Below are 27412 nucleotides of genomic sequence, written 5' to 3' on the forward strand. Positions count from 1 at the left end.
AATGAAACTGTCAGAATATACCTACCAGTGTTTTAACAAGTCATTTTAATTTGTTTGGAAATGGAAGAGGTTTTAGAAAAGAGAAAGGAAAGTTATGTAGTAAGCTGCAAAAACACAGGTGTTAAAACATGCAAATTTCAAGAGAGCTAGAGTTTCAGTGTGGTACCATGAACATGGGAGTCAAGAGCTCAGTAAACATTGGTTAACATGCCAAACATCTATAACAAATTACCATTGCCTAGCTTTGTTTATTGGTAAATCACTTTAGTAACCTGAATTCACAAATAAGCAGTAAATAACAAAAACTACAGATAAACACAGGTTACACATGCAAATTCCTGTTCACATCTCACATGTGCAGGTACATTAAGAGCACAGTTCTAAAGATCCTTGACGAAACCAGATTAACAAAAACAGTTAAAATGCAGGTATGAAAAAAATTACATGTGAAGAATATAAAGATACCTTTTTACATTTCAGGACTCAAATGCTGCTTTTGATTATACCAGAAGTGTACGACAGCTACAAGATTCAAGTAAAAGCAGGAAGAGCTCAAGGAAATAATACTGGTCAGAGGAGAATGGGCATTTACTTTTCCACTAAAAATACAAGGTATAGCCGAATAGGAAAGTCTATCAAGAGCTTAGAAAAAAAATCACGAAGTTGTAAAGCTGACTAATCACTAATTTTCCTATTTGCTATATAACAGCAATGACATTAAAAGAAACTGCAATTCAACATTTAAAAATGCAACTTACATTTAAAGACTTTTCAAAAGTGAAATGCAATGACAGCCTTACACTCCAAATTAAGTATCTGCTAGGCTCAGACTGAAATATGGAATGTTCTAGATGAAAAAAATACAGTGTTACTTTTTATTTTTTATTGAGAATGGAAAGACAAATTTTTGAAGCTTGAAAGTAGTGAATTTCACTTAAAGGAAATTTTCTCGCCATAGATGAGCTTTCCACAAGGATGCAATATTTTGTCTTTAATAGCTCGAAGTGCCAAAACGAAAACTTGTTGCCATTCCCACATTAAGAACAATTTTTTGTCATTAACTTAACTGCTTATGCTTTTTGCTACAACATTTAACACATGAACAGACCTATAATGTCTACTGTATTTCACTAAAACAAAAAAGAATACAGTATTTCCATCTACTACTTGTACTGCTTTTAAAAAAGATTAACATTAAAAACAAAGCCACTGTTTTCCTTACATCCATCCTTCCTTTTATGCTTCTTTCTTTTGCCTGTGGTCTTCTGCCATTTTATCCAGAATTTTCTGTTAAAAGAAATCAACCATATTTTGGATATATTTAAGAGTTTCTTGCGGTCCCGACATCAAGACCATAAAGATAAACCCAATTTTCACTTTGTAAAATTTATGAATGTCAACTGCAGAGGTCACAACAAACAAGACTGGCACTTCTCCACACGCTGAAATGAAGCAGATCCTTCAAGTGCTACATTATCATTAAAATATTGAGCGCACAGCTCACCAACAACAAACATCCAAACGGCAGCCTCTGCAAGCTTTTACGTGGTCCTGCCATTAGTGTCTTCCTAACAGGCTGGCAAGCTAAGAGAATTACTTTCCACTTCATCATGGACTCACAACAGTGGTTGTGCTACTTACCTGGTTGGAATTAGCTCTCTGCAGTGCCAGGGACAAAACACCTCCCTTCCCTAGAGAAGGGTTGCTTTGAAAATTTGAGGAATTTGGTATAATTTCAGTATTTGGTAGTGATATCAATTCATCTAATTATTTACTCTTATCGCTCTCAAAGTGAATAAGAATCCCAGCTAGAGAAGTGCCTTGCCACTGAAACAAAAAATGCATTTTCCCCTTTCCTCCCCAATTCTAAAACCACACCAGCATTACAAGTCACTCAAGAGCAGCTCATTCATTAGTCACTTGTACCATGGAAAAAGCAAATCAGATCACGTTTCATTTAAATAATAAAGTTAATAAATTGTTAACAACTCTCTGGATTATTTGCCCCACTTCCCCTTATACAGCAAGTCTTTAAATTCCCCAAATCAGGTACCTCAATGAAAAAAAAAAAAGAAAAAAGCTATGGGTGATGGATGAAGTGAGTTTTTCTTACTACAGGATTCTGCATGGTAGTTGATTTTCTGATCTACTTCTTGATAATGTTGTTTGCTTTGTGACATTTATTTTTGCCACCTGTCTTTCAAATACAGGGCCCTATATTTGTTTTAGGGTTGCCTAGCATTGCAAGAGAGAAAGCAAACGTTTTCAGATTTGAGATGCTGCCTTCTTCCTTCTGTGGAACCCACAGACTTTGATTTCAGCTCAATAATTGACTGACATGAAATCAATTGATGCGAACACTGCATTATTAAGAGCTTTGTTTAGGATTTCCCTTTCTGGGAAGGGGTATTTAAAAGCAGCTCACAGTACACAAAAATACAGCAGCAGCATTACCATTCATGCCATGCAATCATGTGATACCTAATCCAATTAGAAACTGCAAAACATGCTCACAAAATCAGAAGTTGCAAATATGGATTTTTAACAAAAAAATGTAAATTCAGCTTAAGCTCTGTTGACTGGTTAAAAATACTCTCCAAGGGACAACTGGAAGAGATTTGAGTCACCAGTATTTACTTTGTGCCACTAACTCTAAGCCTGCAGTCTACTCCAATCAGAATGCCCTCTTTAATCAGAGTTCATTAAAAAAATGCTGGAACCCATCTTTTAAAATGTGTATCCTGTCTGTTATTCTCAAAAGATGAAGTTTTGGAGATGTCTACCTTGAGTTAGAAGTTATAGAATAAGCCAATTTCCACTGCCTGGAAGCTTTTATTTTATTTTTCTTCAGTCCAGTTTCATTCAGATCTATTCCCCAGGAAAGAATCACGCCACTTAAAATGAACAAGTTTTTGCCTTACCTTCAACTTTTGATAATGAGGAAGGCTGCTGCAATGGGTCTTTTTTGCAACATCTTCATTTGTGTAGAACAGGGAACACAATTTGCAATAAAACCCTGTTTTGGGTACCACATAATTCACACCTAGAGAAGTAAACACCACAAAATAAACTAAGAGATCTACTCTACATCAATTTTTTTAATGTCATATGTCATTTCAAACTAAATCTTAAACCATAATCCACTTTACATTAAAAGCTGCTTTGTCTTTAAAAGTCGTTGGTTTAGTTTATTCAAGCCAGGGACCTACAGTAATAACTAAATATGTGCAGACTTTTTTTAAATCAACTTTTCAGGTTAAGGGTCTATTTTATTGGTCCCTTCAAAAGAACTAACAACGTTCTGTGATCAATCTGTGAGTTTTGAGTATTTAGTATGAATCTAAACTAGTATCACTACCGTGACTTGCGCTATTAATTGAATCTGTGTTGCTAAAATATACCTCTTCCAATTTAATTTCTGCCTAAGGAAAGTGTTATGGAGAACTGTATGAAAATAAGGAAAAAAACAGAAAGAAAACTAAAGGTAGGGAAGGAGTGAAGAAGGAGAGAAGAGTGGGAAGCCCTAAAATGGAAGGCTCAAAGGCAATGCACTGCCAGAAATAAAAGTCAAATGAAATGAGAAATGCTACTGCAACATACAGAGACATATTGGAAGAGAAATGGAAACAGCCTTACCAACAGGAATATTTGGCTGGTATGGCCCAATCCTAAATTCATCTGGAACAGCAGCTTTCTCTTGGACATTCTTTGTTTCCTGTTCATCCTGGGTGTCTGTATTTTCGTGGGCATTTTTCTCAGTATCTTGTGCTGTTGTGGTATCAGAAGCTTCAACAGCTTCAGCCTTCGGATTTTCTTCGGTCTTGGTACCATTTTCTAACGTTTCATTTTCCTGCTCTGGCTCCTCAATCTTGTCTACCTTGATTTCCGCCAAACTATCATCATTTTTGCCAGCAGTTTTTACTGCCAAACCCGACTTGCGAAGTTTTTGATGATCTGAGTCTTCTTCATCACCAACCTCATCTAGAGTGACAAAGCCTTCCATGCTCCGTGGAAAGCCACCCACATATCGCTGTTGAGAAAATGTTTTCCTTAAGTCAGCTTATTCTTAAATGCTTCCCTCAAATTGTCTTAGGTTTCAGAAGAGAAACAGCTTCTCCAAACTTCCCGGAAAAAGCTAAAATTATTCAACACCTATCTCACTCATTCAAAATATTACTCAGACATGTGGAAATGTAACAAGTTCTTTTTAAATGTACTCCACTGTCCTAGAGTCAAGTGTTCAATTTTGGAATAAATATTTTAATATTATAATGGTTTGTTTTTTATCAACATATCTTCCACTTCACAATTTCAGTAGCTTTTTGTTTATACTTATTTTGAAAGTCCTAACATGAAGATTTCAAAAAATTAAGTGAACATCATTTTGGACCTTATCAGAGTAATTCTGTGCCCACTAACAGTATGAAAGTTCACTAAAAGAAATACTAAGAGCCCTCTTGCAACCACTGGAAAGCTTAGAACTTCCCCTTTAAAAAAAAAACATGAAGGTTTCTTAAAATCCAGCTTCATTAAGACAGCGAATCTGTCTGAAATCTGCTTTTTTGCAACATTCCTGCTGATATGGAGACATCAGTATTTCACATGTTTAACAGCAATCATGAGTAGCAGAGCAAGAGAAACAGCATTAGCTTTTCATCCATGCTCTAAGTATGGTTCTTCAAAGAAACAAGTTTGGGTTTTGAGATGGTTTATCCTGACAGGTATCCACATAACAAGAAATAGCCACTGCCACTTGCATCGGCAATATTAACCCCAACACCACGTAACTAGCTTCCTGACAGAAAGATTCTCCAAAATCAAAAGGCATGCACACTGCACTCATTAAGAGCAAGGAACAAGTGTCTTTTTTTTTTTTTGTGAAACAACACTCCAGTCAATGAAGTTATTGCAACTTTGCATACTGGCTTTTTTGTAGGCTACTTCACATAACCAAATAAGATTTAAACAAGAAAAAAAGCAGCTACAAGGACATAAACATGAGAGTGTGTGATCATCTGGTGAGAAAAATGTCTACCTCTCTGGCTAAACATAATTAGTAGATACACACGTAATTTTGTAAAGTGTAAAACAGCTTCAAGCCCCACATATATTTTTCAGTATCACTGTTCTGCTCCGTGCTCAAAGAGTAACTACAGCCAGTCTGCTAGGGACTAATAGTTCCTGGCTGCTTAATATTAGTCAAGAGAGGAGCAAGGAGAAAAGCAAAAAAAAGCAAGAAAAAATCCCAGGAAATGATTTGGGTGGAAACCGACAAGTTACTGGTTTTTGTCAATACAGAAACACTGATTTTTAACTGACTTCATTTGTAATTTGTATCCAATGGGTTCTTCCATTTTCTTCACAGAAGCTTTTACACCTGTTTCTCTTCAAACAGGCACAACATGCATGCCTTTTGAAGACAGACCCACAGAAAATATCTGAAATAGAATGAGGTGTGCTATTCAAATTCATGTTTTCTATAGCCCAGTACCTTGCTATACGATTACCTTTTTAAGTTTTTTCTTTGTTGCTGGATTGGCCACAGCATTTCCCTCAGTTTTTACGGTCACATCATCAGCTGGTTCCTTTTTTTCTTCAGTAGTCACATCAGTTAAATTGGCAACATCTGCATCATCTCCTGCTGAGCTGCCACTTTCCAACAGTGCTGCTGCTTCCTCCTCATCCACTAGCAGCTCATCTTCAGATTCAAGGAGTAAACTAGGCTCATCTTGGTCTGCCTGTTCACTACTTTTAGCGCCTGATGGCTCAGCAGCATCATCTTGTTTCTCCTCTTTCGTTTTATCTTCCACACTGCCACTTTCCGGTTTCTGAGCAGCATCAGTCTTAGACTTCTTGTCACTTGGAGAATCTTTGCTGTCTGGAGAGTATGTTCTCTTTCTGTAAAGAAAAATACTTGTTTGTGAACGTGAAAAGCACCCAGAAATGACTAAAAAAGGTAGGTTATATTTTTCAAGACAAGCCTGAAAACTCTGTGTTTAGTTCAGAAAATGGAAGCTTGAGAGAAACATAACACCAGTCTTCAAGAGGCTGCTGCAAGTTGTCCTTACAAGATAGGACAACTGCTTGTAGGTTTAAATTGCAGGAAAACGAGGATAATTAAGGACTGTAACAGATTTCCTGAGGAGCCTGAAGAGGCCGTGAAATCTCCTTCATTAAAGGAAAAGGGTAGGTACCGTATTAGAAACGGTTAATCTCAGAGCTTGCCAGACTTCTTTTGTACAACTTCTATGTGTTGTATAACGTATTTTTATGTTTCTTTTAAACAGCGTTCTGTTTTAATAATAGAAAGTTACCTAGTTTTATCCTTTTTCAGCAGTTCAACTCCTTTGTTTGGAATCTAAAATTAAAAAAAATCATAAGTCACAGTAGAGTATTATTTATAGAAGCATTGCAGCATTAATTCAGACCAGACAGTAAAATCTAGTCAAGCACTTCCAATTATTCTAATCCACAAGTACTCTTAAACAATGTCCAGCTTGCAAACAATCAATAAATTGCTATTATGTTAGACGGGACTTCATGAACCTAGAAATCCCCAGTCTTTCTTCACCAAAATGATCTGTTATTTGATACAAAAATGGGATAGCCTGCTCCAGAAAGTCATATACAACAGCTCTTTTGTTTATGAACTGATTCAACATGGTGCAGGCAAGAAGTTGGTCTTAATCTATGCTCTTTTCACTACCATTAGAAGTGGAATACCTAGAAAGGTGAAGACTTACATTTCACTTGTTTAAGAGTTACTGAACAGAAAATTCTACTTATTTTCTATGTTAATACTATCCAAGTCAGGGCACTAGCTAAGTATGTGAACTTGCCACTAAGTATTCATTTGTGGTGCGTGACCATGTGCAATAGTAAGATTTCTCCATACTGCACAATAAAAAGTCTTTATTTTAAAATGTCGCTAATTAGAGAGCTTGACAAAGTCTTACAATGCACATAGGTCTTCCACCCAGCTTCTCATTTTAAATCACAGTTCATTTGACAGAGGAGGATGAGAAGGAACAATCTACACTACAGAATGTTTAAACAGAGAAGGTTTATTTAAAATCTACAATTACTTTAGAATTTGCTTTTTCATGTTTTAAATCTGAAAGGAGAATCCTTTTACTTTGTTCTACAACTCATAACACCACACTCCTACTAAATACCATTTAAGTTGCCAGAAAATATGACAATGAATAATTTTAAAAGTGCCATTGAATTCTCAATAAGTGATAGCTGTCTTCTACTTTACACCTTCAATTACAATTACAAAACAGTTACTAAATACCGTACTTACCCTTAACACCAATTTCTTGTATTTTTCAGATAAATCCACTTTCACACACCTGCCTTGGAACCAAAGTGCTTTGTTGGCACAATGCTCAACCATAGCTAAAGCATCTTCTCTGGTCTCCATCTCAATGAAAGCCTGAAAAGATTAAAATACACATCAGGAACTACTACAAAACACAAATAGCTTTGCCAGTGGAAATGTTAACTTAGAACACAGCATTTCAAAAAGATGAAACCAAATGATGAGATCTAGGTATATGCATCCCCTCCAAACTAGCTAAACATTTCAGTATTTCCCAAAGCGCTCTACATCTCCTTCTTTTTGAATTCAGTAATCTAATCCTCTAGAGTTTCAGAAACAAAATATCATGTATTTAAGTAATCTGAAAAAGTCACCTTAAAGTGTAATACGCGTCAAAAAAAAGCATCTGGAATATGAAACTCATTTATTTGGTGCTAAAGTATCTGCAAGTTTCAAGGCACTAAAGAAATCTAGGGGTTTGTGAAAGTTTTTTTTTTTTTTTTTGGAAGAAGTTTGAAACAGAAATGCAGCAGATGCTGGCCTACAAGCCCTGCTTTATGAGATGTTCCTCCATGGAAACAAGCCTACAACACATTAAGTTTGCTGACCAAGCTTTGCACATCTGGGTTTGAGCATCAGCAGCAGATTGCAGAAAGCTGTTTCTGTATCAAACTGAGCAAGGTTCTTTTGTTTCTCCATTGAAATAAGGTCATGGCGGACTTCTTAGGGGTCATGCCTTAGATTCTAGTAATTTTTGATTCTACAACATGAGTATGGCATTGTGGGATTCAGGAATTTCTCTCTGAAGAAAAAAAACATTTCTTATTTAAATGAAGGTAAGAACAACAAGTTGGAATAGTGTAGTGGAAAAAAAATTTAGAACTAAAGACTTAAAATTCTTGTGAATGCATAGAAGTACATGTGTATACGAAGTGTTTGACTGTACTCATGACTGTACAAATCACCTTCAAACTTTTTTTTTTTTAATTTTGAGAGTGCCACAGCAGTACTGCCTTTGCTTAAAGACTGAAAAATACGGGGTAAGTGAAAGAAACGTAACACTAGAAGATATTTGTTAGTGTCCCATAGGTACTGTTTCTTCAACCTTAAGAAAGGGTTCGAAATGCCTAGATGTGCCTAACAAAAAGTTACGCCTGAAAGCTAAATATGCTTGCTTCACAGCTAGGGCCTGGTTTTCCTTTTTTTTTTTTTTTTTTTAAAACAGCTCATGTTACAGTAACACTTCACAGTAAGCTAAACAGCAAAAGACCACCTACACAGCCCTCCAATAACTTTTGTATCTATGCTACAGCAGCAGCAGTCTACAACTGCATCAGTTACGTCACAGTTGAGCCTCAGTTTAAATCCACACATATTTATGTTCCTACAGTCAGTTACCTGACTCTTCATTCTCATGAGTATGTAGTTCTTAATTTTTCCATATGGTTCAGCCAGTTTGAGTACTGCGTTATCAGAGTATCCCGAATGAGGTAAATTGCTGAGGTGAATCACACGACCAAGTTCTGGTTTTGGCGGCTCGGTTTTTTGGTCAGGTTTGCCCTCGGGTTTCTAAAATTTAAGAGTGAATGCATTTGTTAAGTACATACTACACAAAATGTACTTAATACTGAACCACTTAAAGCAATCAGTAGGTTATATGCATCTCTGTCCCTTGATTAATTTGAAATAGCAGAGAAGTACATAGATTAGGAGTAAAAATTTAAATGCAATGGCCTGGTAACAATGACTGCCCCAGATGAAAATAAGGTAACATGAAAAAAGCCTAAGTATTTTACCTTTATTCTTTTGTACTTCTGTGACAAGTGGACTCTGACTGGTTTACCAAATACCAGCGCAGGTGTTGTCGAATAGTATTCTACTGCTGCTTGGGCATCTTCAGTGGTCGACATTTCAATAAATGCCTGAAATCATACAAAACCAAATTAAGCACCATTCCTTCAAGGAACCGGTATTTTTGTTTGATACCTCAAGCTCTTCTTTGCTTTCCCGTAAAAACGTCTGCTTCAAAGATGAAAATTGCCTTTTGCTTACAACATTAACTGACCTGCAGAGCTTGGTATGAATTTCACATAATTTATTTAGGTTCACAAACAGAACTATTCTGTATGTTCACATTTCAACTACATTTGGAATCGGCACATTCAATTGCTTCCTACCCTCCCTTCAGGCCTTTTCACTTCCGTGACAGCATATTGGCTTTTTCCACCTTTCAAGATACGAGAATCTGAATAAACTAAGACCAAATAAGCCTTCAGAGGATATTAAAACAAGAACAGAATTTGCCGACAGTGTATTTTTAAGAAAGCTGGGAATAACAAGATGGAATTTTAACAATATTTAACTTAAAATGCAGTATTACCGCATTTGTGAAAAGAAGCATACTAGTCAGTCTTCCCTTCACACGTGATCTTGGTGACATGCATGTAATCTTGCTTGGTAACCAAGTTCTCTTATGAAAATTTCAGGCCAGACAGTACACATAAAGAAACCAAGCAGTGCCAACAGCACTACTAAAGGGCCTAATCTTACCTCATTGATTTTGTTTAGAATCAGGTGATTTGTAATTATTCCAAATGGCTCGACGAGCTGAAGCAGCTGGTATCTCAAGTTCTTCCCCCTCTGGAAATCCATGATGTGAACAACTCTGCTCGTTTCCTATTGAAGACAAAAGTACACACACATAACGTGTACCAGGAAACCTAAAAAGTCTTTCAAGATTTTTTTTTTTTAAAGTCTTCGTTAGTAATCAAAACTAGACACATAGAAAAGGCACAGAATATCCAAGGATTCTCATGGAGGAAGATGCCTGCTGTGCCAAAGCCTCCTTTTTGTATGATCGTGCCCCACAGTTTCTTCATAAGAGGTTATGTAACATTTAAATAGTCTGTACAGTTTTAGCACATTTTGTAGAGCATTTGGTACAATGAAAACCCAATCTCATTCCAAAGCTTCAATATTCCCACACAAATAAGTTTCAACATCTGGCTATTTTAAAGACACTACATTCATTCAGAAGAACATCTTACGAAAGTAAACAAAAAGCATATTCACAGAAGAAGATTTATGTTCCTCAAAGATTTTTAGAAAAACTTTTAATACTAACCACTCTGCCCTTTTGCATGTGTCTCGGTCCTTGCATATTTCCATTTCCAGCTCCTTCAAGAAATGAAAGGAATGAGTAAGTTTAGTTCAACCCACAAGGCTATTAACATCTCTTTAGAAGTTCTGAAGAGACAGACATCACTTGTAATACTAAAACGGAATGACATCAAGTTTTAAGAAGTCATTTAATCATTAACAGTCCAAAAAGGCTGTTAATCTTGTGCATTTCAGAGCTCTTGCATCTTGAGGTCCTTCCTGATCCTCTTTGCTTCAACATTAGAGAAGAACTTGCATTTACTAATGAGCTGAAATACCAGGAAATAAGTAAAGCATCATGAAAAACATCTTTCCTGTTTTAGAGTAAGATTTGTCATAGAAAAATGCCTTCATACAGAAAAGGTCTGAGATCTCCAAGAAAACAGACTTCTTACAATGGAAGTTTTAGCTGCAGAAAAAGAATCCTAGCTTTGGTTCTAAAATACCACCAATTCTATCATAATATACATTTCACTAGGGACTCCTGGAGGAAACAGTCCTTCAAATACCTTGGTTAAAAAAATCAGGTTTGAGATGTTTTGAAAAGTTATCAGTTATTTTTAATGAAATTGAACTATACATGCTTTTATATTTAAACATTCCTTTAAAGTGTCTAAAAGACTTGTAATCCATTGGGTTTAATTAGGTTTAATTAGTTTTGGTTTTTATTCACTCAAACTATTTAGAAGGTAAGAAGTAACAATTTCAAGTGAAAAACTGATTTTTATTCTGCCTTCCTTTGAAGATAAGGCTCGCAAATCTGTCAAATTCATTAAGGGAGAAAGACTTATGACATTCAGTTTTTGCAATTTTAACAAAAATCCACTAACATACAGATAAACAGAAGACATGCAAAAGACTTCTACACAGGAAGAAATGTAAAGCCCCAAAACGTGTTGATTGATTGTAATAAAAAATCTGATAGAAACAGTAATAATGTGTCTGGTAGTTAGGGGATGGGTGAAAGCATGGAACGAAAGTATATATATTGGGGAAAAAAGTACAAGTATTTCTGTTCCACTGCTCAGAGAGTGAGCCATTTTTTTTTTCTTGTTCTAAAACACCGGTAACAAACTAAAAACACAAAAAAGAAAAATCAAGAAGTTAAGTCTGGTAAAAGTACGTTAAGAAAAAACACAACTAAAACCCCAAGCATAGCAAATGGAAGAGCTGGTGTTGCTGCTGGGACCATTTAGTGTCTAACTACTCTTACTCAAATCCTGATACATTAAAAAACTTCAGAACCCAACTGATTGAAGCCTAGTACTTCACATGAGCTGAAGTTTAAGTGAAGGACATCCACTCTGGGTGTGTGTTAATGTTACCTCTTGGCCCAACAGGAGGTCCTCCCAGGTGAAACGGAGGAGGTGGGGGTCCCAGAATTCCTGGTGCAGGGTTTGTGGATTGCTGCAACATAAAGGGATCACCCCTAGAAAAAGGGAAAGAAAACCTTAATTTTAAAACAAAATCTGTGAAGTCTCTATTCTCCAGCCACCCAACTCCTACACAGTATCCAAGGACAAGTCAACTTTAGCTACTTGTACGGCTGCACTTCTGCTACTAGAAAACAGATGGTTATGCATTTGAAAAAGGTAGGATGTTTCACATCAAATGTTACAAAGAGCTTCACATAAAGCAACAGGTACTTCAAAGCATCAAGATTACAAGGCAACCAAAACTGTGCAGTTTTGATTAAGACTGTATGGTTCAAACCAGCAGAGTAACAGTGCAATTTCTATTGACCATCATTCGTTACTACTTACATTCCATGTCCTGAATCACTGTCAGGATTCCATTCTGGGTATCTTGAAAGGAAAGAAAAAAAGAACAAAGATAAGAAAAATCCAATCACCTCTCACCGTACGAAAACAGGTACAAAATTATCGAGTGAACAGCAATGCCTTTACATGTTACATAAACAACACATGCTAACATTGCCAACTACAGTACTGCTACCAGAAACATGAGTAGTATTTAAGGACAAAAAGTGTCATTCTGAGAAACTTCCTACACTAAATGCAACCTGGCTGTCAATGTATGAATTAATTTGCATATAAGGAGTTCCCTTTACAAAAAAAAAGAACATTAGCATAAGCCTGATTAGCAAAAAAAAAAAAAGAAAAAGAAAAAGAAAAAAACGAAAAAAACATTCTCAAGTGACTTGCTTGGATGCGAGGAAATAGCCTCAGGTTGCACCAGGGGAGGCCCAGAGCGGGCCTCAGGCAGAATTTGGTCCTGCAGAGGGTGGCCGAGCACTGGGACGGGCTGCCCAGGGCAGCGGTGGGGTCTCCACCCCAGAGGTCTGTAAGGGACGTGTGGACGTGGTGCTTGGGGACACGGCTTAGTGGGGGCACGCGGTCAGTCGGGGGTGGCTGGGCCTGGTGAACCCAAAGGTCTCTTTCAACCTTGATGATTCTATGATTAGACTCTTAGGATAACTCAAATATTACATACAAATCAGGAGGATTCAAAATTTACAAACCAATATCCCTTTGTGCCCTGAAAATGCTCTTTTAAGTAGCACATCTTTATTCCCTGCAACGCACAGCACGTTTTCTAAACCTGCTTTGTGCACCACAGTTGACAGTTGTTTACTTATACACGCCCTCACGCCACAAGAATGTACTTCAAATTCATACATTTCAAGAAGCAGCTGACAACGTCGGCTGTGAGTCGCTCCATTGATATGATGGTTCCACTCCTGCAGCAAAGTAAATAATTAAAAATTAAAAGCCATATATGGAAAACCATTTTTAACAAAAATAATGTTGTGTAGTGCAGTATCTTCTCTTCTAAACTGAAGCATCTAAGATACATAAATAGACAGCAAAATAATTTTGTGTGTGTGCTTTGAAGTCACACTGAAACTGGACCCACCTCTTCAATTCTAGCCTGGGTGAAAAGGTGCCTGATGAAAAATGCCTTGCAATCTATGGGCTTGATCCTGCCTCAGCATGCAAAGCCTGCAGGAGGGTAACTGCTACAGTATACGTGTGCAGCACTGCAATTTCAGTCTTCAGAACTGGATGCTGAGATATTTTTTTCCCAGTAATTTTAGAATTTCCTCTACTCTCTCTGCTTTATTCCTCGGACTTTCAAAGATTAATGCAAACTAAACACTGAAGTTTTTAAAACCATTAAGGAGTCGAGAAACTGCAAGGAATTCAGAAAGGAAAGACTAAAAGGAACAAAAGTACATAGCTAGGACAAACCATAACTATATACGTGAAATATAAAAATATACGAGCATTTGAGGGGAGTAATCAAGACAAACAGGGGACCTAATCAAGATGGTACAAGGGAGGAAAAATGGAATTAAACCAAATTACCTCAGTATGAGAGTGAAGTTCATAATGGAACTATCCATCATGTCTAGAGCAGGAGTTGGGGCAGTGAGCAGCACAAAGGGTAACACATCGTGCAATTACAGAAGCCACTACGTAAGAGCCAGCATCTTGACTAACGAGAAAGGACATTAACTGTACCCTCCAAGCTACCTGAGCTCTTTTCTTATTCTTATTTTTTACGTTAGCTAGAGGCTTACCAGTGTCTGCTAAATGTACAATTCCCTCTGGTTCTGGCCTTAGCACTGGTAAGGAAGGAGGCTTTCTACTCTTTTTTTTTTTTTGATTTTGATTACGAAGGGAGCTCACCTCCCAGCTATTTATTTCAAGATAAGAGAAAGCATAGGGACTCTTCCTTTATTTAAGCACAGGGTGCCTGACCACCATATCGTGATATTCCTACGAAGTGACAAGACTTCTTCGGTCCCATGGCTACACAACAGTGAGCCCCTGATGTTATTTCCACTCTGCTGGTCTGTAAGCAAGGGATCAGCAGCAGATGTATGGGGTGAGTTGGCTTTGAGTCCATGGAGAGCAACAAGGGGGAGACTAGTTACAGATCTTGTGGGAGCAGTTTAACAACTGGAGGTTTTTTCTTGTCATCTGTATTTTCAGAAGTGAACACACACACTGCGTTGGCCAACTGTTTTAGATGTCTTGTCTTTCATGTTCTGCTCAGGCCTGGCAAATGATTTTTCCTAACCCCTGATCTTTCCTGATTTTTTAAGTTTCCACCACACTGCAGCCATCCCTCTGGTTACAATGAGACACCCCTGAGGCTCACTGCACTGTTTCCATATGCTAAAAGCTTATCTAGCACTTTCCACAAAGGAGAAAAAAAACGGATTTCAAGTCTCCCATGAAGTACTGTCATTAAGCTGCACTGGAATATTACTCCATGCTACGCAATATAACATGGAGCAGGATGAAACTTTTTTTTAAATCAAGATGTAAAATGAGAGCACTACTTTTTCTTGTAAGCCAGTAAGACGTAGGCTCTGCAACTATAAATTAACAAATATACTTGCAATTAGAATTCAGAAAAAAAAGCCCCCCAAACCCACAAGCAAGCCCCACTAGCTATGGAACATTCAATACCGAAAACCAAAGGTTCTTCAGTTTAAAACTCAGTAACAAGTTTTAGTGCTATAGTACAGAAAACATTTAAACATTAAAAAACCCTCTAAATTCAGGTGCCCAATCTGTAAAGCCTCAGCGGCTGACTCTGCTCGATATAACATGCCTCTGAAGCTGTCTTAACGTGTACTTTCGAATTATTATAAACTGAAATTATCTGCAAACTAGAGCCAAAGTTTGGGGGGGGATCTAATTCTTACACTTCAAAAGCTTTTTAAAAATTGGCAAAAAAGGGAGATCTAAACAGGATTTTTTTTCCCCAGGGAAAGTTTTCAGAACAACAGTAGCTCATCTACATTATTACCCCTTTATTAAATACAGTTCTTAATCTCAACATCCCTTCACTCCCTTCCTACACCCAGTCTGAAGTGCCACTCATTTCAGGGCCCTAGATATTTAGACACTAATTAACACGAATGCCCAAAGTTAAGCTAAAGAAATTCTGAATCGAGTTTATTAAAACACAGATTACTTCTGCTTCAACTGATGCAAGCATGAGGACATGCTGTTCTTTAGAAAATTAGGCCAAACTTAAGCACCTAATTTTAGATATTTCATTATTAGGGACACAGACATGTTTTCCCTTTGAGTATATCACAGTTTCAAGCATTTAACCTCTAAATTCATCTGCTCGTGTTGCATCAGCCTTTTTCTTTGGCAGGGAAAACGATCCCTATGCATTTAACACCTCGTTCCTTGACCAAGCGGTCAAGATTGACAAAATGCCTGAAAAAAATGGGGCAAAATTTACTTCGTAATTAGACACAAAACAAACTGGATCACAAATACATACACTTCAAATTAAAGCAATTAAGAACATCACAAAAAAAGAAAAAAACAGGACTAGCCTGCCAGGCTAAGCTACACTTAAGGTGTTTACCTCCCTCCTTGGGCTTAAAAGATACACTGCTTTATCATACTTTTTTTTTTTTTAATATTATATAGTATTTATTAGGGGATGGGGAAAATGAGATTTTGATACCGTAGAAATAAGTTTACATTGTCCCAGCTAAGAATAGCATTCCCTTTCTGCTTTCCATACATTTTGGTTCAAATCCGATTACTTCACAAGTTCAGTTCTACTTAATTGAATTTTGCGAGAGATACAGAATAGCAAATTCTGTAACTGTTAGGTATGCAAAGCAGAGGAAAAAAGGAGAGAAAGAACAACTGTTGCCGTGACATGATTTCTGAAATAGAAACAAAACCCAAACTTGGGTCATAAGACACAGAAGATCCAATCTCAAATATTTTATGGTGTTCTCAGCAGTTTAAGTCAAAGCATGCCGCTAAAAAAGATGGGTTCATGTGTTACAGGAGGAGTCAGTAACTTAAGTTACACTGTGAAAAGAATTTGGTATTTCTCATACTTGGAAAGATATTTCAGGTTGGATATCCTTTAAACAGATCTTTATACCAAAGCACACGAAGAACAACGAGGCTTTAAAACAAAGTGCTAAAAAGAACCCTACTTACAGGAGTACTGGTTGCCATCTTCAAGGGCCTCAGAAGTTTGTTTTCAATCTAACCAAGTGAACTTCTTTTTACAAAACTGAGTGTGGCATTAAATTGTTAATACTTAAACCTTTTTCAAAAATGAATGTCAGATACAGGACAAGAAACCTGGACTGCTGTGACTGTTTTTCATAAAATAATTAAAGCAACACGAGTTCACAATAAAGCGTCAGATCAGTTGGACTAGTACAGCATGTGCTCTAAAATGTCTTGATCATCTCCTTGGAGGGACAGAATAATTCTCATGTTTCAAAAGATTAGATGTATAGAAGCAGCACTTTTTGAAAGGTAACTGTAAAGAAATGGTTAGTAACAGCAATTCCACATTGTACCAATTTTACAGTAATAGCATGTATTACAATTTCAATTGAAGGCCTTCCAGCTAATTAGTCACCAGTTGTGACAAGAGGGGCACTGTATTAGCCAATTAGCCAATTAAATTGCCAAGTATACTGAAAATCAGCAAGATGAGTAAAATTGGAAAAGCTGAAAGTGAGAAGGCTCTGAAAATACCGTCTGAATAAACGGGCCATTTTGAGTACACTGCCGCCTTTGCAGAGAGCTGAACTATTCATGAATAAACTAAGAGGGAGGTCTCAGCATAACTGAACACACTCGAAGATCCACTCTACTTGCGAGCCAAGTAAAGAACACTACTAGGAACACAGAGCAGGATACTGCAGCGGCAGACTGATTGCTCGGAGAGTCTACAGGGATAGATGCAACATGTGACAATAAAAAGTGAGTTTGAAGTGTCTAAGAGAGTTGTGAAAAAGGAGAAAAATGACGACAAATTTCAGCCATAGTATGAGATAGAGTGTTAAAGTGAAATTAAAAAGGCAAGAATGAGCTAATCTAAAACGTGATTTTTACTTTTGCAAATAAGTTCCAGGGCTCTACATTAACTCTTTCCCTTTGGACAGGGAAAAAGCAGAACTGTGCAAGAATGCATCTTAACTACGTATAAACCAGCAATCAAGACAGATGTGGAGGAGAGCTGAAACTGGCTTCCTGAATGGCACAGTAGATACACTGCAAAAAACCCCAAACCAACAAAAAATAAAAAACCCACCAAAAAACTGCTTAAATGCCAGATGTTTGTGGTTAAGAGAACATGTAGATGTAAAATACAAATAAGATACCCAGTAGATGATAGCTGTTTGACTGGAAGTTAAGCAATCTGGGCAAACAAAATACATTAATGTAAAGCCCTGGTTTACAATGTTTGTTAACAATTACCTTATAAATAAACCAAGTGCCTTTTTCACTCTCAAACCAACTTTCAGATCATTTCAAAAGCAACCAGGCTATAGAAATAATTAAAGAAATAGGTAAAAACAGAACAGATACTACAACGTAAAGGAAAATAGAAGCATCTGGTGCGTAACTCACCTTATTAGAATGAACTGGCATATCACATATAGAGCACAGATGGGGATAACCCTTCGGTAAGAATCCATGGAAGTCTTCAATATTGCTATTTGGAGGAGCACCTCTCTTTTTCTCAAAGAGAGATCTCTCAGGACCAGGACCACGACCCATTCTGTCATACTCACTGTCAAATTTATGATAGTTATGCGAAGTCTCACCATAAAAAGATTCATCCCTACACCTTTCTCCATCTCTTAATCTGTCATCTTCATAATCCATTCTGTCATAATAACCAGATTCTTGAGAACGACTTCCGTGGTCGTAGTCAACCACTGGGTTGAGACTAGGACCACGATCATCAAAGCTATCTCTTCTAAAATGCCTTTTTTCTTCCCAATCATCCCTAGGTACTCTGTACGGTGGTTCCCGTGTGGATGATCTGCCATCTCTACCATAACCTTCTTCAGCTCTCCTCCTTTTAAGTTGTAGAAGGATCTGAGGCAAGTTTTCAGGAGTAATCTTGTCCTCGGGATAGCGACTCAGTTCATCTAAGTCTCTAGCAGACAGACCAAAGCTGGCCAAAATATTAGTGGCCTGGTCTGCATCTCCACGGTGCTGAGAAGACAAAGGGAGCGGACCTCTACTTCCAATGTTAAATATAGACTGCAAATTATGGGAAGAGGTACTACCAGAAGACAGTGCACTATGAGATCCTTGTTGGTTCAATGATGAACTCATTCCAAGATTCATTAAGCTAGCAAGGCGTGCAGTACCCTGGTTCATCCTTCCAAGAGATGCTGGCATATTTAAAGACTGGGTAGCAGCAGCAAGAAGGCCTATTCCTGCAGAGAGGTCACGCCCATGACCTTGTGAATCCCTACTTAGAGATGACTGCTGGAATGACTTGGACATTGTAGAACTATAGCTCGTCTACTTTACGGATCAAAATCTCTTTGTTTGGTTGGGTTTAAGATGGCTGAAAAGAAAGCTCACGCTAGAAAGCTAGGCAAACTTCACTTCAAAAATGGTAACGCCAAGAAAGAGGATCAATAATGACTGCAGATCTTCTTCAAGCTGAGAAACACCAGACAATTCTGTAGAAAAACAAGCAGTTTTAGTCATAAATCCCTTTAAACAGATGCAGTTTTAAACTTATGCATCATGTTGATCTAAAACATTAAAGAGCTCAATCTTACAAGGCTTTTATTACATAACTTAACAGATTCAAGATGTACCCAGAACCTACATAAATCATTTCAGATAAAAATACAGCAGTGTTTCCTGTACACACTACTACTATTCTACAAAAAACTACTTTCATATCGAAGACAAGTGAGTTTCCGAAGTTTGGGATGTCTGAAAGCATCTAAGGTTTACTAGCACATAAGCCTCGATCTCTGCTTTTGGTTTGGTTTATAACCTACATTGCTACACTGTATTCTATGAGAAGACCACAAAAACACCTTAAGTCCACAGAATCCGAGATGACTCTGGCATATCATACATACTTGAAAATGAAACCTATACCACCACAGAATAGGACGAAAGGAAGTTAAAAGTAACTGAAGTTTGGGCAACAAGCTTCTGCTGTAAGATCTGGTAAATAAGACCAAACATAATATTCAATCTTTATGCAGTAAAAATCAAATTACCGACATGAAGACAGATGTGAACAAGAAAACCAAGTTTTAAATTTTGCAGGAAGTAAATAAGACCTCTTGCCCCAATTGCAGTTATACAGCTAACAGCACGTAGGAAGTGACTCTTTATTGTTACATTGCAGCTGTGACACCAGCCTGGACCTCCAGACCTCAAGCTACACAAGGTCAGGCTCAGCTCTGGGCTGGGAGGCCCAAGGAAACCCTGCTCCTGCCAAAAGAGACCCCTGGGAGGTCAGTAGATGGCACCACACCGCAGCCAGCGCTGCCAGGCGGCAGCAGCATGTCTCTTACCAGCACACTGCTTCCGTGGTTCAGGCTGGCACTGACACCGTGACCACATGTGGCAGTTAAAGATCCTACAGCTCACGGGGATGGCTACCTGCCCTGCAGCCCACAAAAACCCTCACCTAGCACTTAAATACCTGGTTCAGCTCCATTTACTTACTTTTTTTTTTTTTTTTTAACTCCAGAGTGCATCAAAATCCACAGTATATTTTTGGTGCAATGGATATATTTCAGAAAACGTTATTTTTATTAGTGCAGAGCAGAAATAACCTGTAATACGTCTCCCCCACGCTGCTTCAGCTTTGGGACGTATACACAAAATTTAGAGCAATTACACCCACATGAAACCATTCCGCCAGGAATATGCTCTTTTGGGTCCCGGGTGCAGTAAAGCCCTTCCAAACCTCTGCAGAGCCGTTTCGCTTTTGCACTGCTACTCCGTTGCACATAAAACACATAATGGCTTGAAAAAGAACCAGGCATAAATTGCACAGCTCCAAATGAAATCAGCTTCTAAGAACAGGTACGTCTAGGGAGGAATGGAAAGGACAAAATAAAGCAAGGACTTTTCCTTGAAGAGACCAGTTGTGCAGGAGGCAATTTCTCTTGTACTGGAAACAAGAAAAAAAGGTCAAGGTTATGCGTGTGCCTCCATCCCAACTGCCTGCTCAATTCAGAGCCCTGTTTCAGAAGTGCTTAAAGTTTCTCCTTTTTTTTTTTTTTTTAAAGCTGTAAAGCACTTCAAATTTCTTTCTTATATTTCATATGAAGGTAGCAGTGTTGTAAAACTATGCTCCTATGTAGAAAAATAATGGATTCTACAAGAGAGAGAGTATACAAAACCCACTTTTTCAAAGACAGAATTCTGTGTAACTGTTTTATACAATTTTCTGTATATTCTGTTATCAGCCCATCTAAGCTCATATTTCATCTGTGCTTTTAAAATCTACGTATTTGGAGTCACTTGCTAGCACATTAAATTGTGTAATTTAGGTTAAGAGTCAGAGATTAAGAAACATGAGGATGAAAATAAGTTTAAAAGTCTCTGAGGCAGGCGACAGGCACTGCAGAAAGCATCAGAGGAGAGCAATGAAACAAGAATACAGAGAGGGCAGGCAAGGCAAACACTGAGCGAGATGTGCAGGACAGGCTCAACACACTACGGACAACCAAACAGAAAGCATTTAAGAACTACACTGTAAAATCAAGACTCGCTCGAGTTCAAAAAAGAGAAAACACTGAAAGGTTCATCTGAGTACCATGCTTTACCTTACACAATTTGATACTCTTCCAACCATTTTCCAAGTTACTCCTCACTCCCTCCATTTTCACGCACCAGTTTCCTTCTAGCTCTTTCACACACTTACAGACTGGCTTGAAACGGAACTTAACGGCTGCTACATGCGGCCAGATGTTCCAGGGAGCTTTAGGAGCCAGACCCTTGCAGTGATTCAGCAGAGAGCCACGTGGTCAGGAAAGGCACGGTGTGTCCTGCTGTTAATGCAAGGACCCGCACCATTCAGGTTTTCACTACATCAGGAAAGTTCTCCACTTTCCAAAATAATCCTTTCTCTTTGAACAGATGCTCACTAATCCTCTTGTCACAGTTTTCAATTGGCATTTCGTCGTCCACTGCTTTGGAGAGATTATCAGGGAACAAAACCCAACACATCCCAGTCTCGCATGGAACCGGGTTGCAAAGAACCAGATTCCACGCTGTGCCTCGACCCCACACTTACACAATGATGCCACGCTGCTGCTGCAAACCCACGTAGAAGAAAGAAGCAAACGAGAAAAATAAAAGCAGGGAAATGAGGAAAAACAATGAGACAGAGAGACAATCGTATGAAAAAGCACGAAGGGAACAGTAAGACACGTGTATGCTGATGATGGAATATGACCTTTGCAGTTGGTGTGCTAACCAGCAAGCTGCCCCACACCTGATCAGGTATCTGAGTGGTGTTCTTAGTGAAACTACATTTCTGAGTTATTTAGAGTTATAAATTTCTGAGATAAACCACTACTTGTCACATCACTGTCACCTTACCCCTAGTGCTGTACCCTCAACATCCCCATTCTTCAAGGTCTGATGAAGACAACAACGAATCAAGGAGGGGAAAGAGCTCTAAAAATCAGACCAAAGAACATTTAACTTCCACATGGTCAGGTTCCTGCATTGATCTCTTATGAAAGATTTCACGTCAGTATCTGATAGAGACAAGTCTCACAGACCAAAGTCTGCTGGCTTTTAAGCAAATGTGCCATCAACTGAGTCACAGCAACAAGATGAGTGCGACTGAACAAAGCCATCTAAAGATCCAGATATGATTTAGCTTGGTTGAAAGTGTCATGCTAATTGTTCTTCAGGTAATTTCAGCTACGTCAGGAACAGACAGGCTATTAGATACACATTTTTAAGATCAGTGGTCAGAAATTTGGGCATACTGAGATTTGAAAATATAATAAAATATGAAGCTGTCTTGAAATAAGTTTAAAGTCAAAATGTTACTAGATTTCCAGACAAATGTGGACAATGGAAAAAAAAACACTTTATATCTACAAGTAGCACAAGAGTTTTCTGTAAAGGCAGACAACAAAAGCGAGAAATTTCAATCCTACAGAATACACAGCTGCCAAATAAAGGTCAAAATAAGGCTGATTTTCAAACACTATAGAAGGACTTTTTAATTTTCAAGGAAAACTGATTATAAATTCTTATCAATAAAACTGATAGAACTCTTGTTCCCTGTAAATTTTAGGTTTGCTCCTGAAAACAGTTAAATTCAGTAAGTTCTTGGGACACGTTGATCACATTGGTCATCTTAAATTACCACCTTTTATGGAACATCAGCAGGCTGAAAGTAGTTCAGATTCCTATTCCTTCTACCACTCAGTTTCTTTACTATGTGTATACACATTATAGTTTTAATTCTTCAGTTTCTTAGAGCATCTCATCTTATACCCATTCTTATGGTATTTACAGAAAAGTCTCAAAAATGAAAACTTTCCCCTTCTAGTCAGTTTCACTTTCACTTGAAAATCAAAATGATGTCATCAAATTCAATGTGCTTTGAGTACACTGTTATAATAAAGACATGAAGCAATCTACAAGCTGAAAAATACACCTTCAGTTTGTAACAAGACCTCTGAAGACTGCACACCTTTGAAAAAAAGTCTCAATATAAATGTTTTTCATCCACAATCCTTGCTTTTTGGATAAAGACGTACAAATTTTTTCCCCTCCTCCCTGAGGTGTTAATCTCAGTGCAGCATTTCATTTTGCAACAATCTATTCTGCTTTGGAAGAATCCATATGCTTCTCGGCAAAACTGTCTCCAATACATTGTGGCATAAAAGGTTATCTACGGAAGAAATCTGGAAGTCAAAGTTACAAATTCAGACAGACAGCTCTGCATGTTGCTCTGAGAAATAATGGTACTGAAAACAAGAACTTGCAAGGAAATGGGAAGCAGATGCTTTCTGGCTGCCGAATGACCGAATGTACTGGATTTCAAGCCTACGCGATTACTTTGACTTGGACAATAAAAGGCCGCTGTTTTTCCGAAGGCTAAGGAGGAAGATCAAATTGTCTAGCAGCGTTACATACAGAAAATGCAAATTATCACCCATTTCAGATAGCAGTATGCAGAGTGGTTATTTAATATAATTGTTTTACAGGCGAGAAAACAACACACATCTCATTCAATGGATCTCCAAGGGTCATGACCTCAAAAACTTAGGCAGCACCTGGCACAGGGATGCATGCACTTTTTTGTGCAGATTAGACAATCTGTTACAGGCCTCGCAGAACAACTCAAAGAGTTTCATTTCTTAGGATTACAGTCAGCTTCGTCTCACTCGCTTGATCAGAGGAGCACGTGGCAATCTGAGACCTGAAGTTACTGTAACAGAAGATTGCTTCAGAACAGAGAAGTATTACATATGAAAAGACTTATTCGTAAATGGGAAATTAAAATAACTAGTTTAACAGTTAAGAATCTTCAAAGAACTTACAGTTTCCAACACTTGAATGCATAAGAGAGCACTGCAAAAATAAGATGCTGAGTTCCTATTACTGCTCATTACATAATTTCATCAATTCAAGTTGCAGAGTGCATTTTCTCCTTTACAGAAACAATAGAATAGAAACAAAGAACCCTGGAACAGTACAGAAAGAGTAAAGGAGGGGAAAAAAAATGTCTATTTTCAGACAGGCAGCCAGGAGCATACAGAGTAAATGCCATCATCCGCACTGACGGCTCCATAAACACACGATTACCTCGATGGCTTCCATGCGCTCCCTCCTACCATTGCAAGTCCACTGTCTGTGACTAACGCCAGGCTCCAGCTCTACAATAAGATGCATTCACACAGGTTCCAGCACCTATGAAAAGCTCCATGAAGCCGTTAAGACTTTGTTCAACAAAGGGATCTGCCAGCAAGAGTCACTGCGGAATGATTTAGGATCTTAGACTGGAAACTCTGGTAATAACGACCATGTGTTCAAGCACTTGCCAAAATGAGGAAACAATCTCTATTCATTCACATTCGTTTTGGAGATGAATACTCTTACAGGCACCATAACTTTTACAAAAGCACAGAACATACTATAATTATATTCTAAAAGTAAATATGCCACACACAAAATGATCCAAAAGCAGATCAAACCAGGGAGTGAGTGCATCGTTCCAATAAAGAACCAATTATAAAAAAACAATTGTACTTTTTTTTTTTTAAATTGCATTTTGATCTGTTAAGCGATTAAAAAGCCTTCTGACTAATCAGTGAATGCAAGTCTGCCTCCAGGCACTTCTAGAACTGGGATAAACTTGCATTCTTTCCCAACTGTAATCTCGTTCATGAGGTCATTGAGATGTACTCTAGCTGCAGAGAAGAATCGAGGACCTGTTTGACCATTTTAGTGCCCAAAGAAAAAACCTCTCCTGTTTAAGTTAAAGCTACACAATACAGTACTTTAAACACTTGCAAACTAAGTTAGCTCAGAAATACTGTGGGCATTTGTTTTTAGGCCTTGTTGACTTAGAGCACTACAAAAGAATGCAAGCAGCATGGACACTATGCAAATAATCGTAAGTTAACAAAAAGTGAATGAAAATCATTTCTCTGCAGCTTTTGCTTACAACAGCTTCCCCAAGCACTGTCAAGTGTTAGATCACGAACTGTCCTGCCATTCAACAAAACCCTCAGCAGATGCATGTGCGTTAGAGAAGGGCAGCACAAAATATTTACTTCTTTACGTTCCACCGAGTTAATGAGCTTTTGGCAGTCCTGAACAAGCCAGGCAATCACAGTTTAGATATGGATCATATTTTAGTTATATGGATTGTAATACCACAGATTCTTAGTTTAGTGTTTCAGACTGATTGGTTTTTCCTCCTCTTCATTTTGTTTTTAGCTTTTGCCTTTAGGAACATGGATATTCACATTCTAAGGATCTGGTTAGGAATTTCTCTTTGTTTTTTGCCCCAGCCTTTAGTGTTGGGATGTATTTCATATCCAAATACATGCAAACACCAGAAACTGAAGTTTTGGTAAGATGGTAGCTTCAGATAGCTCCAATGAAACAAGCATATAAAAGGCTCATCACCTTGCAAGTCTCACCAGAATCGTTAACAATCAAAATTTTTTTGATTTCTTACTCAGATTTCATCTCCTTAACTAGTGCATAGCATAGAAGTACAGATACTTGGTTAACACTGAACAAACATTTGTACAGGGCTCAACTGCCAGTGCCCTCATTCAAATTTAATTATTCCCCATAATTAATTGATGAATCATTTTGTGTATTTCTGAATAAAACTCCATGACAAAAGTTCACTAATTTCTGGATAATACATTGAAAAAATAATATATGCTTCACTGCATTTTGATAAATAGATGTTTTGATATATATATATATATACACACACTCATTTATTATGTCCCAAAATTCAGAAAAATAAAACAGTAAATTCTTTATAAACTAGTAAGAGAAAACACTCCCTTTTCCTCTTCCAAGGCACAAAAGCAGCAGTTTTAAAAGACGCTTTCAACAAAAGTTGCTTCCTACTTATCTTACTCTAGGAAGTCAGAATCACCTGCTCCACCTATAGTTTCAAAAAACTGAAGAATTTAAGGATGAATAAAAAAGAAGCTAGATCATTCAATTGTTTCAAAACGGCATCAATTTTTTTTTCCCAAAGGTATGCTCCGTTTAAAAAAAAGCCACAGACTTCAGGTGGATTTTTCAGCTTTCTTTCTACATCATAATCGCTTCGTTTACTAAAACAAAGCGGTACTCGAGGCTCTCAGAAAGTTGCTTCCAATTCTTGCTTATTTTAGGCACTTCGCTGCTCGTTACTTTGACCCCGGGAGCCACACACGCAGATAAACGCGGCTCGTTACTCATCCGCCGCAGGACAAAAACGCCGCAGCACCGCTGGGAACCGCAGCCCCAATTCCATGAAAGTGAAACTGAGCAGAAGGAGCCTGCCGCCCTCCCTGCCCTCAGCGCTCCGGCCGCGAAGCCCGAAGCGGCCCCGGGGGCAGCACGGTGGCGGCCGCTTCCTGCGGGGCACCGAGGCCCGGCAGCCGCCCCCACAGCGCGGGGAGGCCGCCGGCAGGGCCGGGCCGGGCCGCGGGTCTTTGTTCGGGGCCGCGGCACCGGGCGGGGGCGCTGCGGGTGGCGGCCTCCCCCCGCTCCCCCCCCCCCCGGCCGTTATAACGGCTCCCCCCCGCCTCAGCTCCCCTCAGCGCAGCAGCCGCCGCTTCCTAACATGGCGGCGGGCCGGGCGGGCGCAGCGCCGCTCCTACCTGAGGGCCGCGGCGGCGCCTCCCGGTCGCTGTCGCAGCAGCGGCGGGGGAGGGATGGGAGAAGGGGAGAGGGGAGGAGGGAAGGAGGAAGGAAGGAAGGGGACGTGCCGCCCGCTGACCGCCCGCTCACGTGCCCGGCGGCGGCCGCCCTCGCCTCGGCCCCGCTCCGCTCCGCGCCCCGCCGCCGTCTGAGGCGCTGAGGGGGGACAGGGGGGAGCCGCCGGCGCCGCTCTCGCGAGACGTCGAGGCCGCTCACCGTGCTCTCGCGAGAGCGCCGCCGCGCCGCCGGCCCCCGCCTCATGGTCCGCGCGCTGCCGCCAGGGCGGGGCTTGGCGCCCCCCCCTCCCCCCCGCCAGCTGAGGGGCGCGGGTTCGAGACCGCCCTCCGGCTCCTCAGCGACGCGGATGGGGCCCGCCGGCGGGGTGCGGCGGCCCTCCGGAGGGACGAGGAGGGGGGGAACACACGAAGCTCCTCACACGCCGCCGGTCCCCGCCGTGACTGGAAGGGGAGCGGGGAACGCCCGGCGGGGCCCCGAGCGCGAAATGGCGGCCGGCCGCCGCCGCTGGGAGCCCGCCGCGCCGTTACCTGTGCGGGGGGGCGGGCGCTCATGGTCCCGCCGCTCCTAGGCCGGGCGCCGCGCACCCGCCGCCATCCCCGGCCGGGCCTCGGCGCAACGGAGACGTTACCTGCTCCAAAACGTTTGAGACAATGGGCTCTCGGTGCCTATTAGGTTCATTAGAAGATTCTGGCAAAGGGGAAAAAAAAACACCACACAAAAAACCCACCGCGGTTTATGCGCCGCT

The 27412-nt window shown here is 39.5% G+C and overlaps 1 protein-coding gene across 12 annotated transcripts; it reads right to left on the bottom strand.

Moving 5' to 3' along the window:
* Positions 1 to 22: 22 nt before the first annotated feature.
* Positions 23 to 27412, bottom strand: MATR3 (matrin 3). 12 transcript variants are annotated; one of them, XM_083798751.1, is made up of 15 exons: positions 27395 to 27412; positions 17872 to 18944; positions 13123 to 13184; positions 12247 to 12288; positions 11809 to 11912; positions 10449 to 10501; positions 9875 to 10000; positions 9121 to 9246; positions 8723 to 8893; positions 7307 to 7438; positions 6315 to 6358; positions 5508 to 5898; positions 3637 to 4030; positions 2922 to 3043; positions 23 to 1287 (listed from the first exon to the last, which is right to left on the bottom strand). In XM_083798751.1, exons 2-15 carry the CDS (start codon positions 18760 to 18762, stop codon positions 1237 to 1239), a joined length of 2709 nt encoding a protein of 902 aa, XP_083654877.1. In that variant the 5' UTR covers positions 18763 to 18944; positions 27395 to 27412; the 3' UTR covers positions 23 to 1236. The 12 variants fall into 12 exon arrangements, with proteins under 12 accessions (XP_083654877.1, XP_083654884.1, XP_083654882.1 ...); XM_083798758.1 differs by lacking the exon at positions 27395 to 27412 and adding an exon at positions 27296 to 27317; XM_083798756.1 differs by lacking the exon at positions 27395 to 27412 and adding an exon at positions 27195 to 27217.

This window comes from Anser anser, assembly GCF_964211835.1.
Source record: "Anser anser genome assembly, chromosome: 14".
Classification (NCBI taxonomy): Eukaryota; Metazoa; Chordata; class Aves; order Anseriformes; family Anatidae; genus Anser; species Anser anser.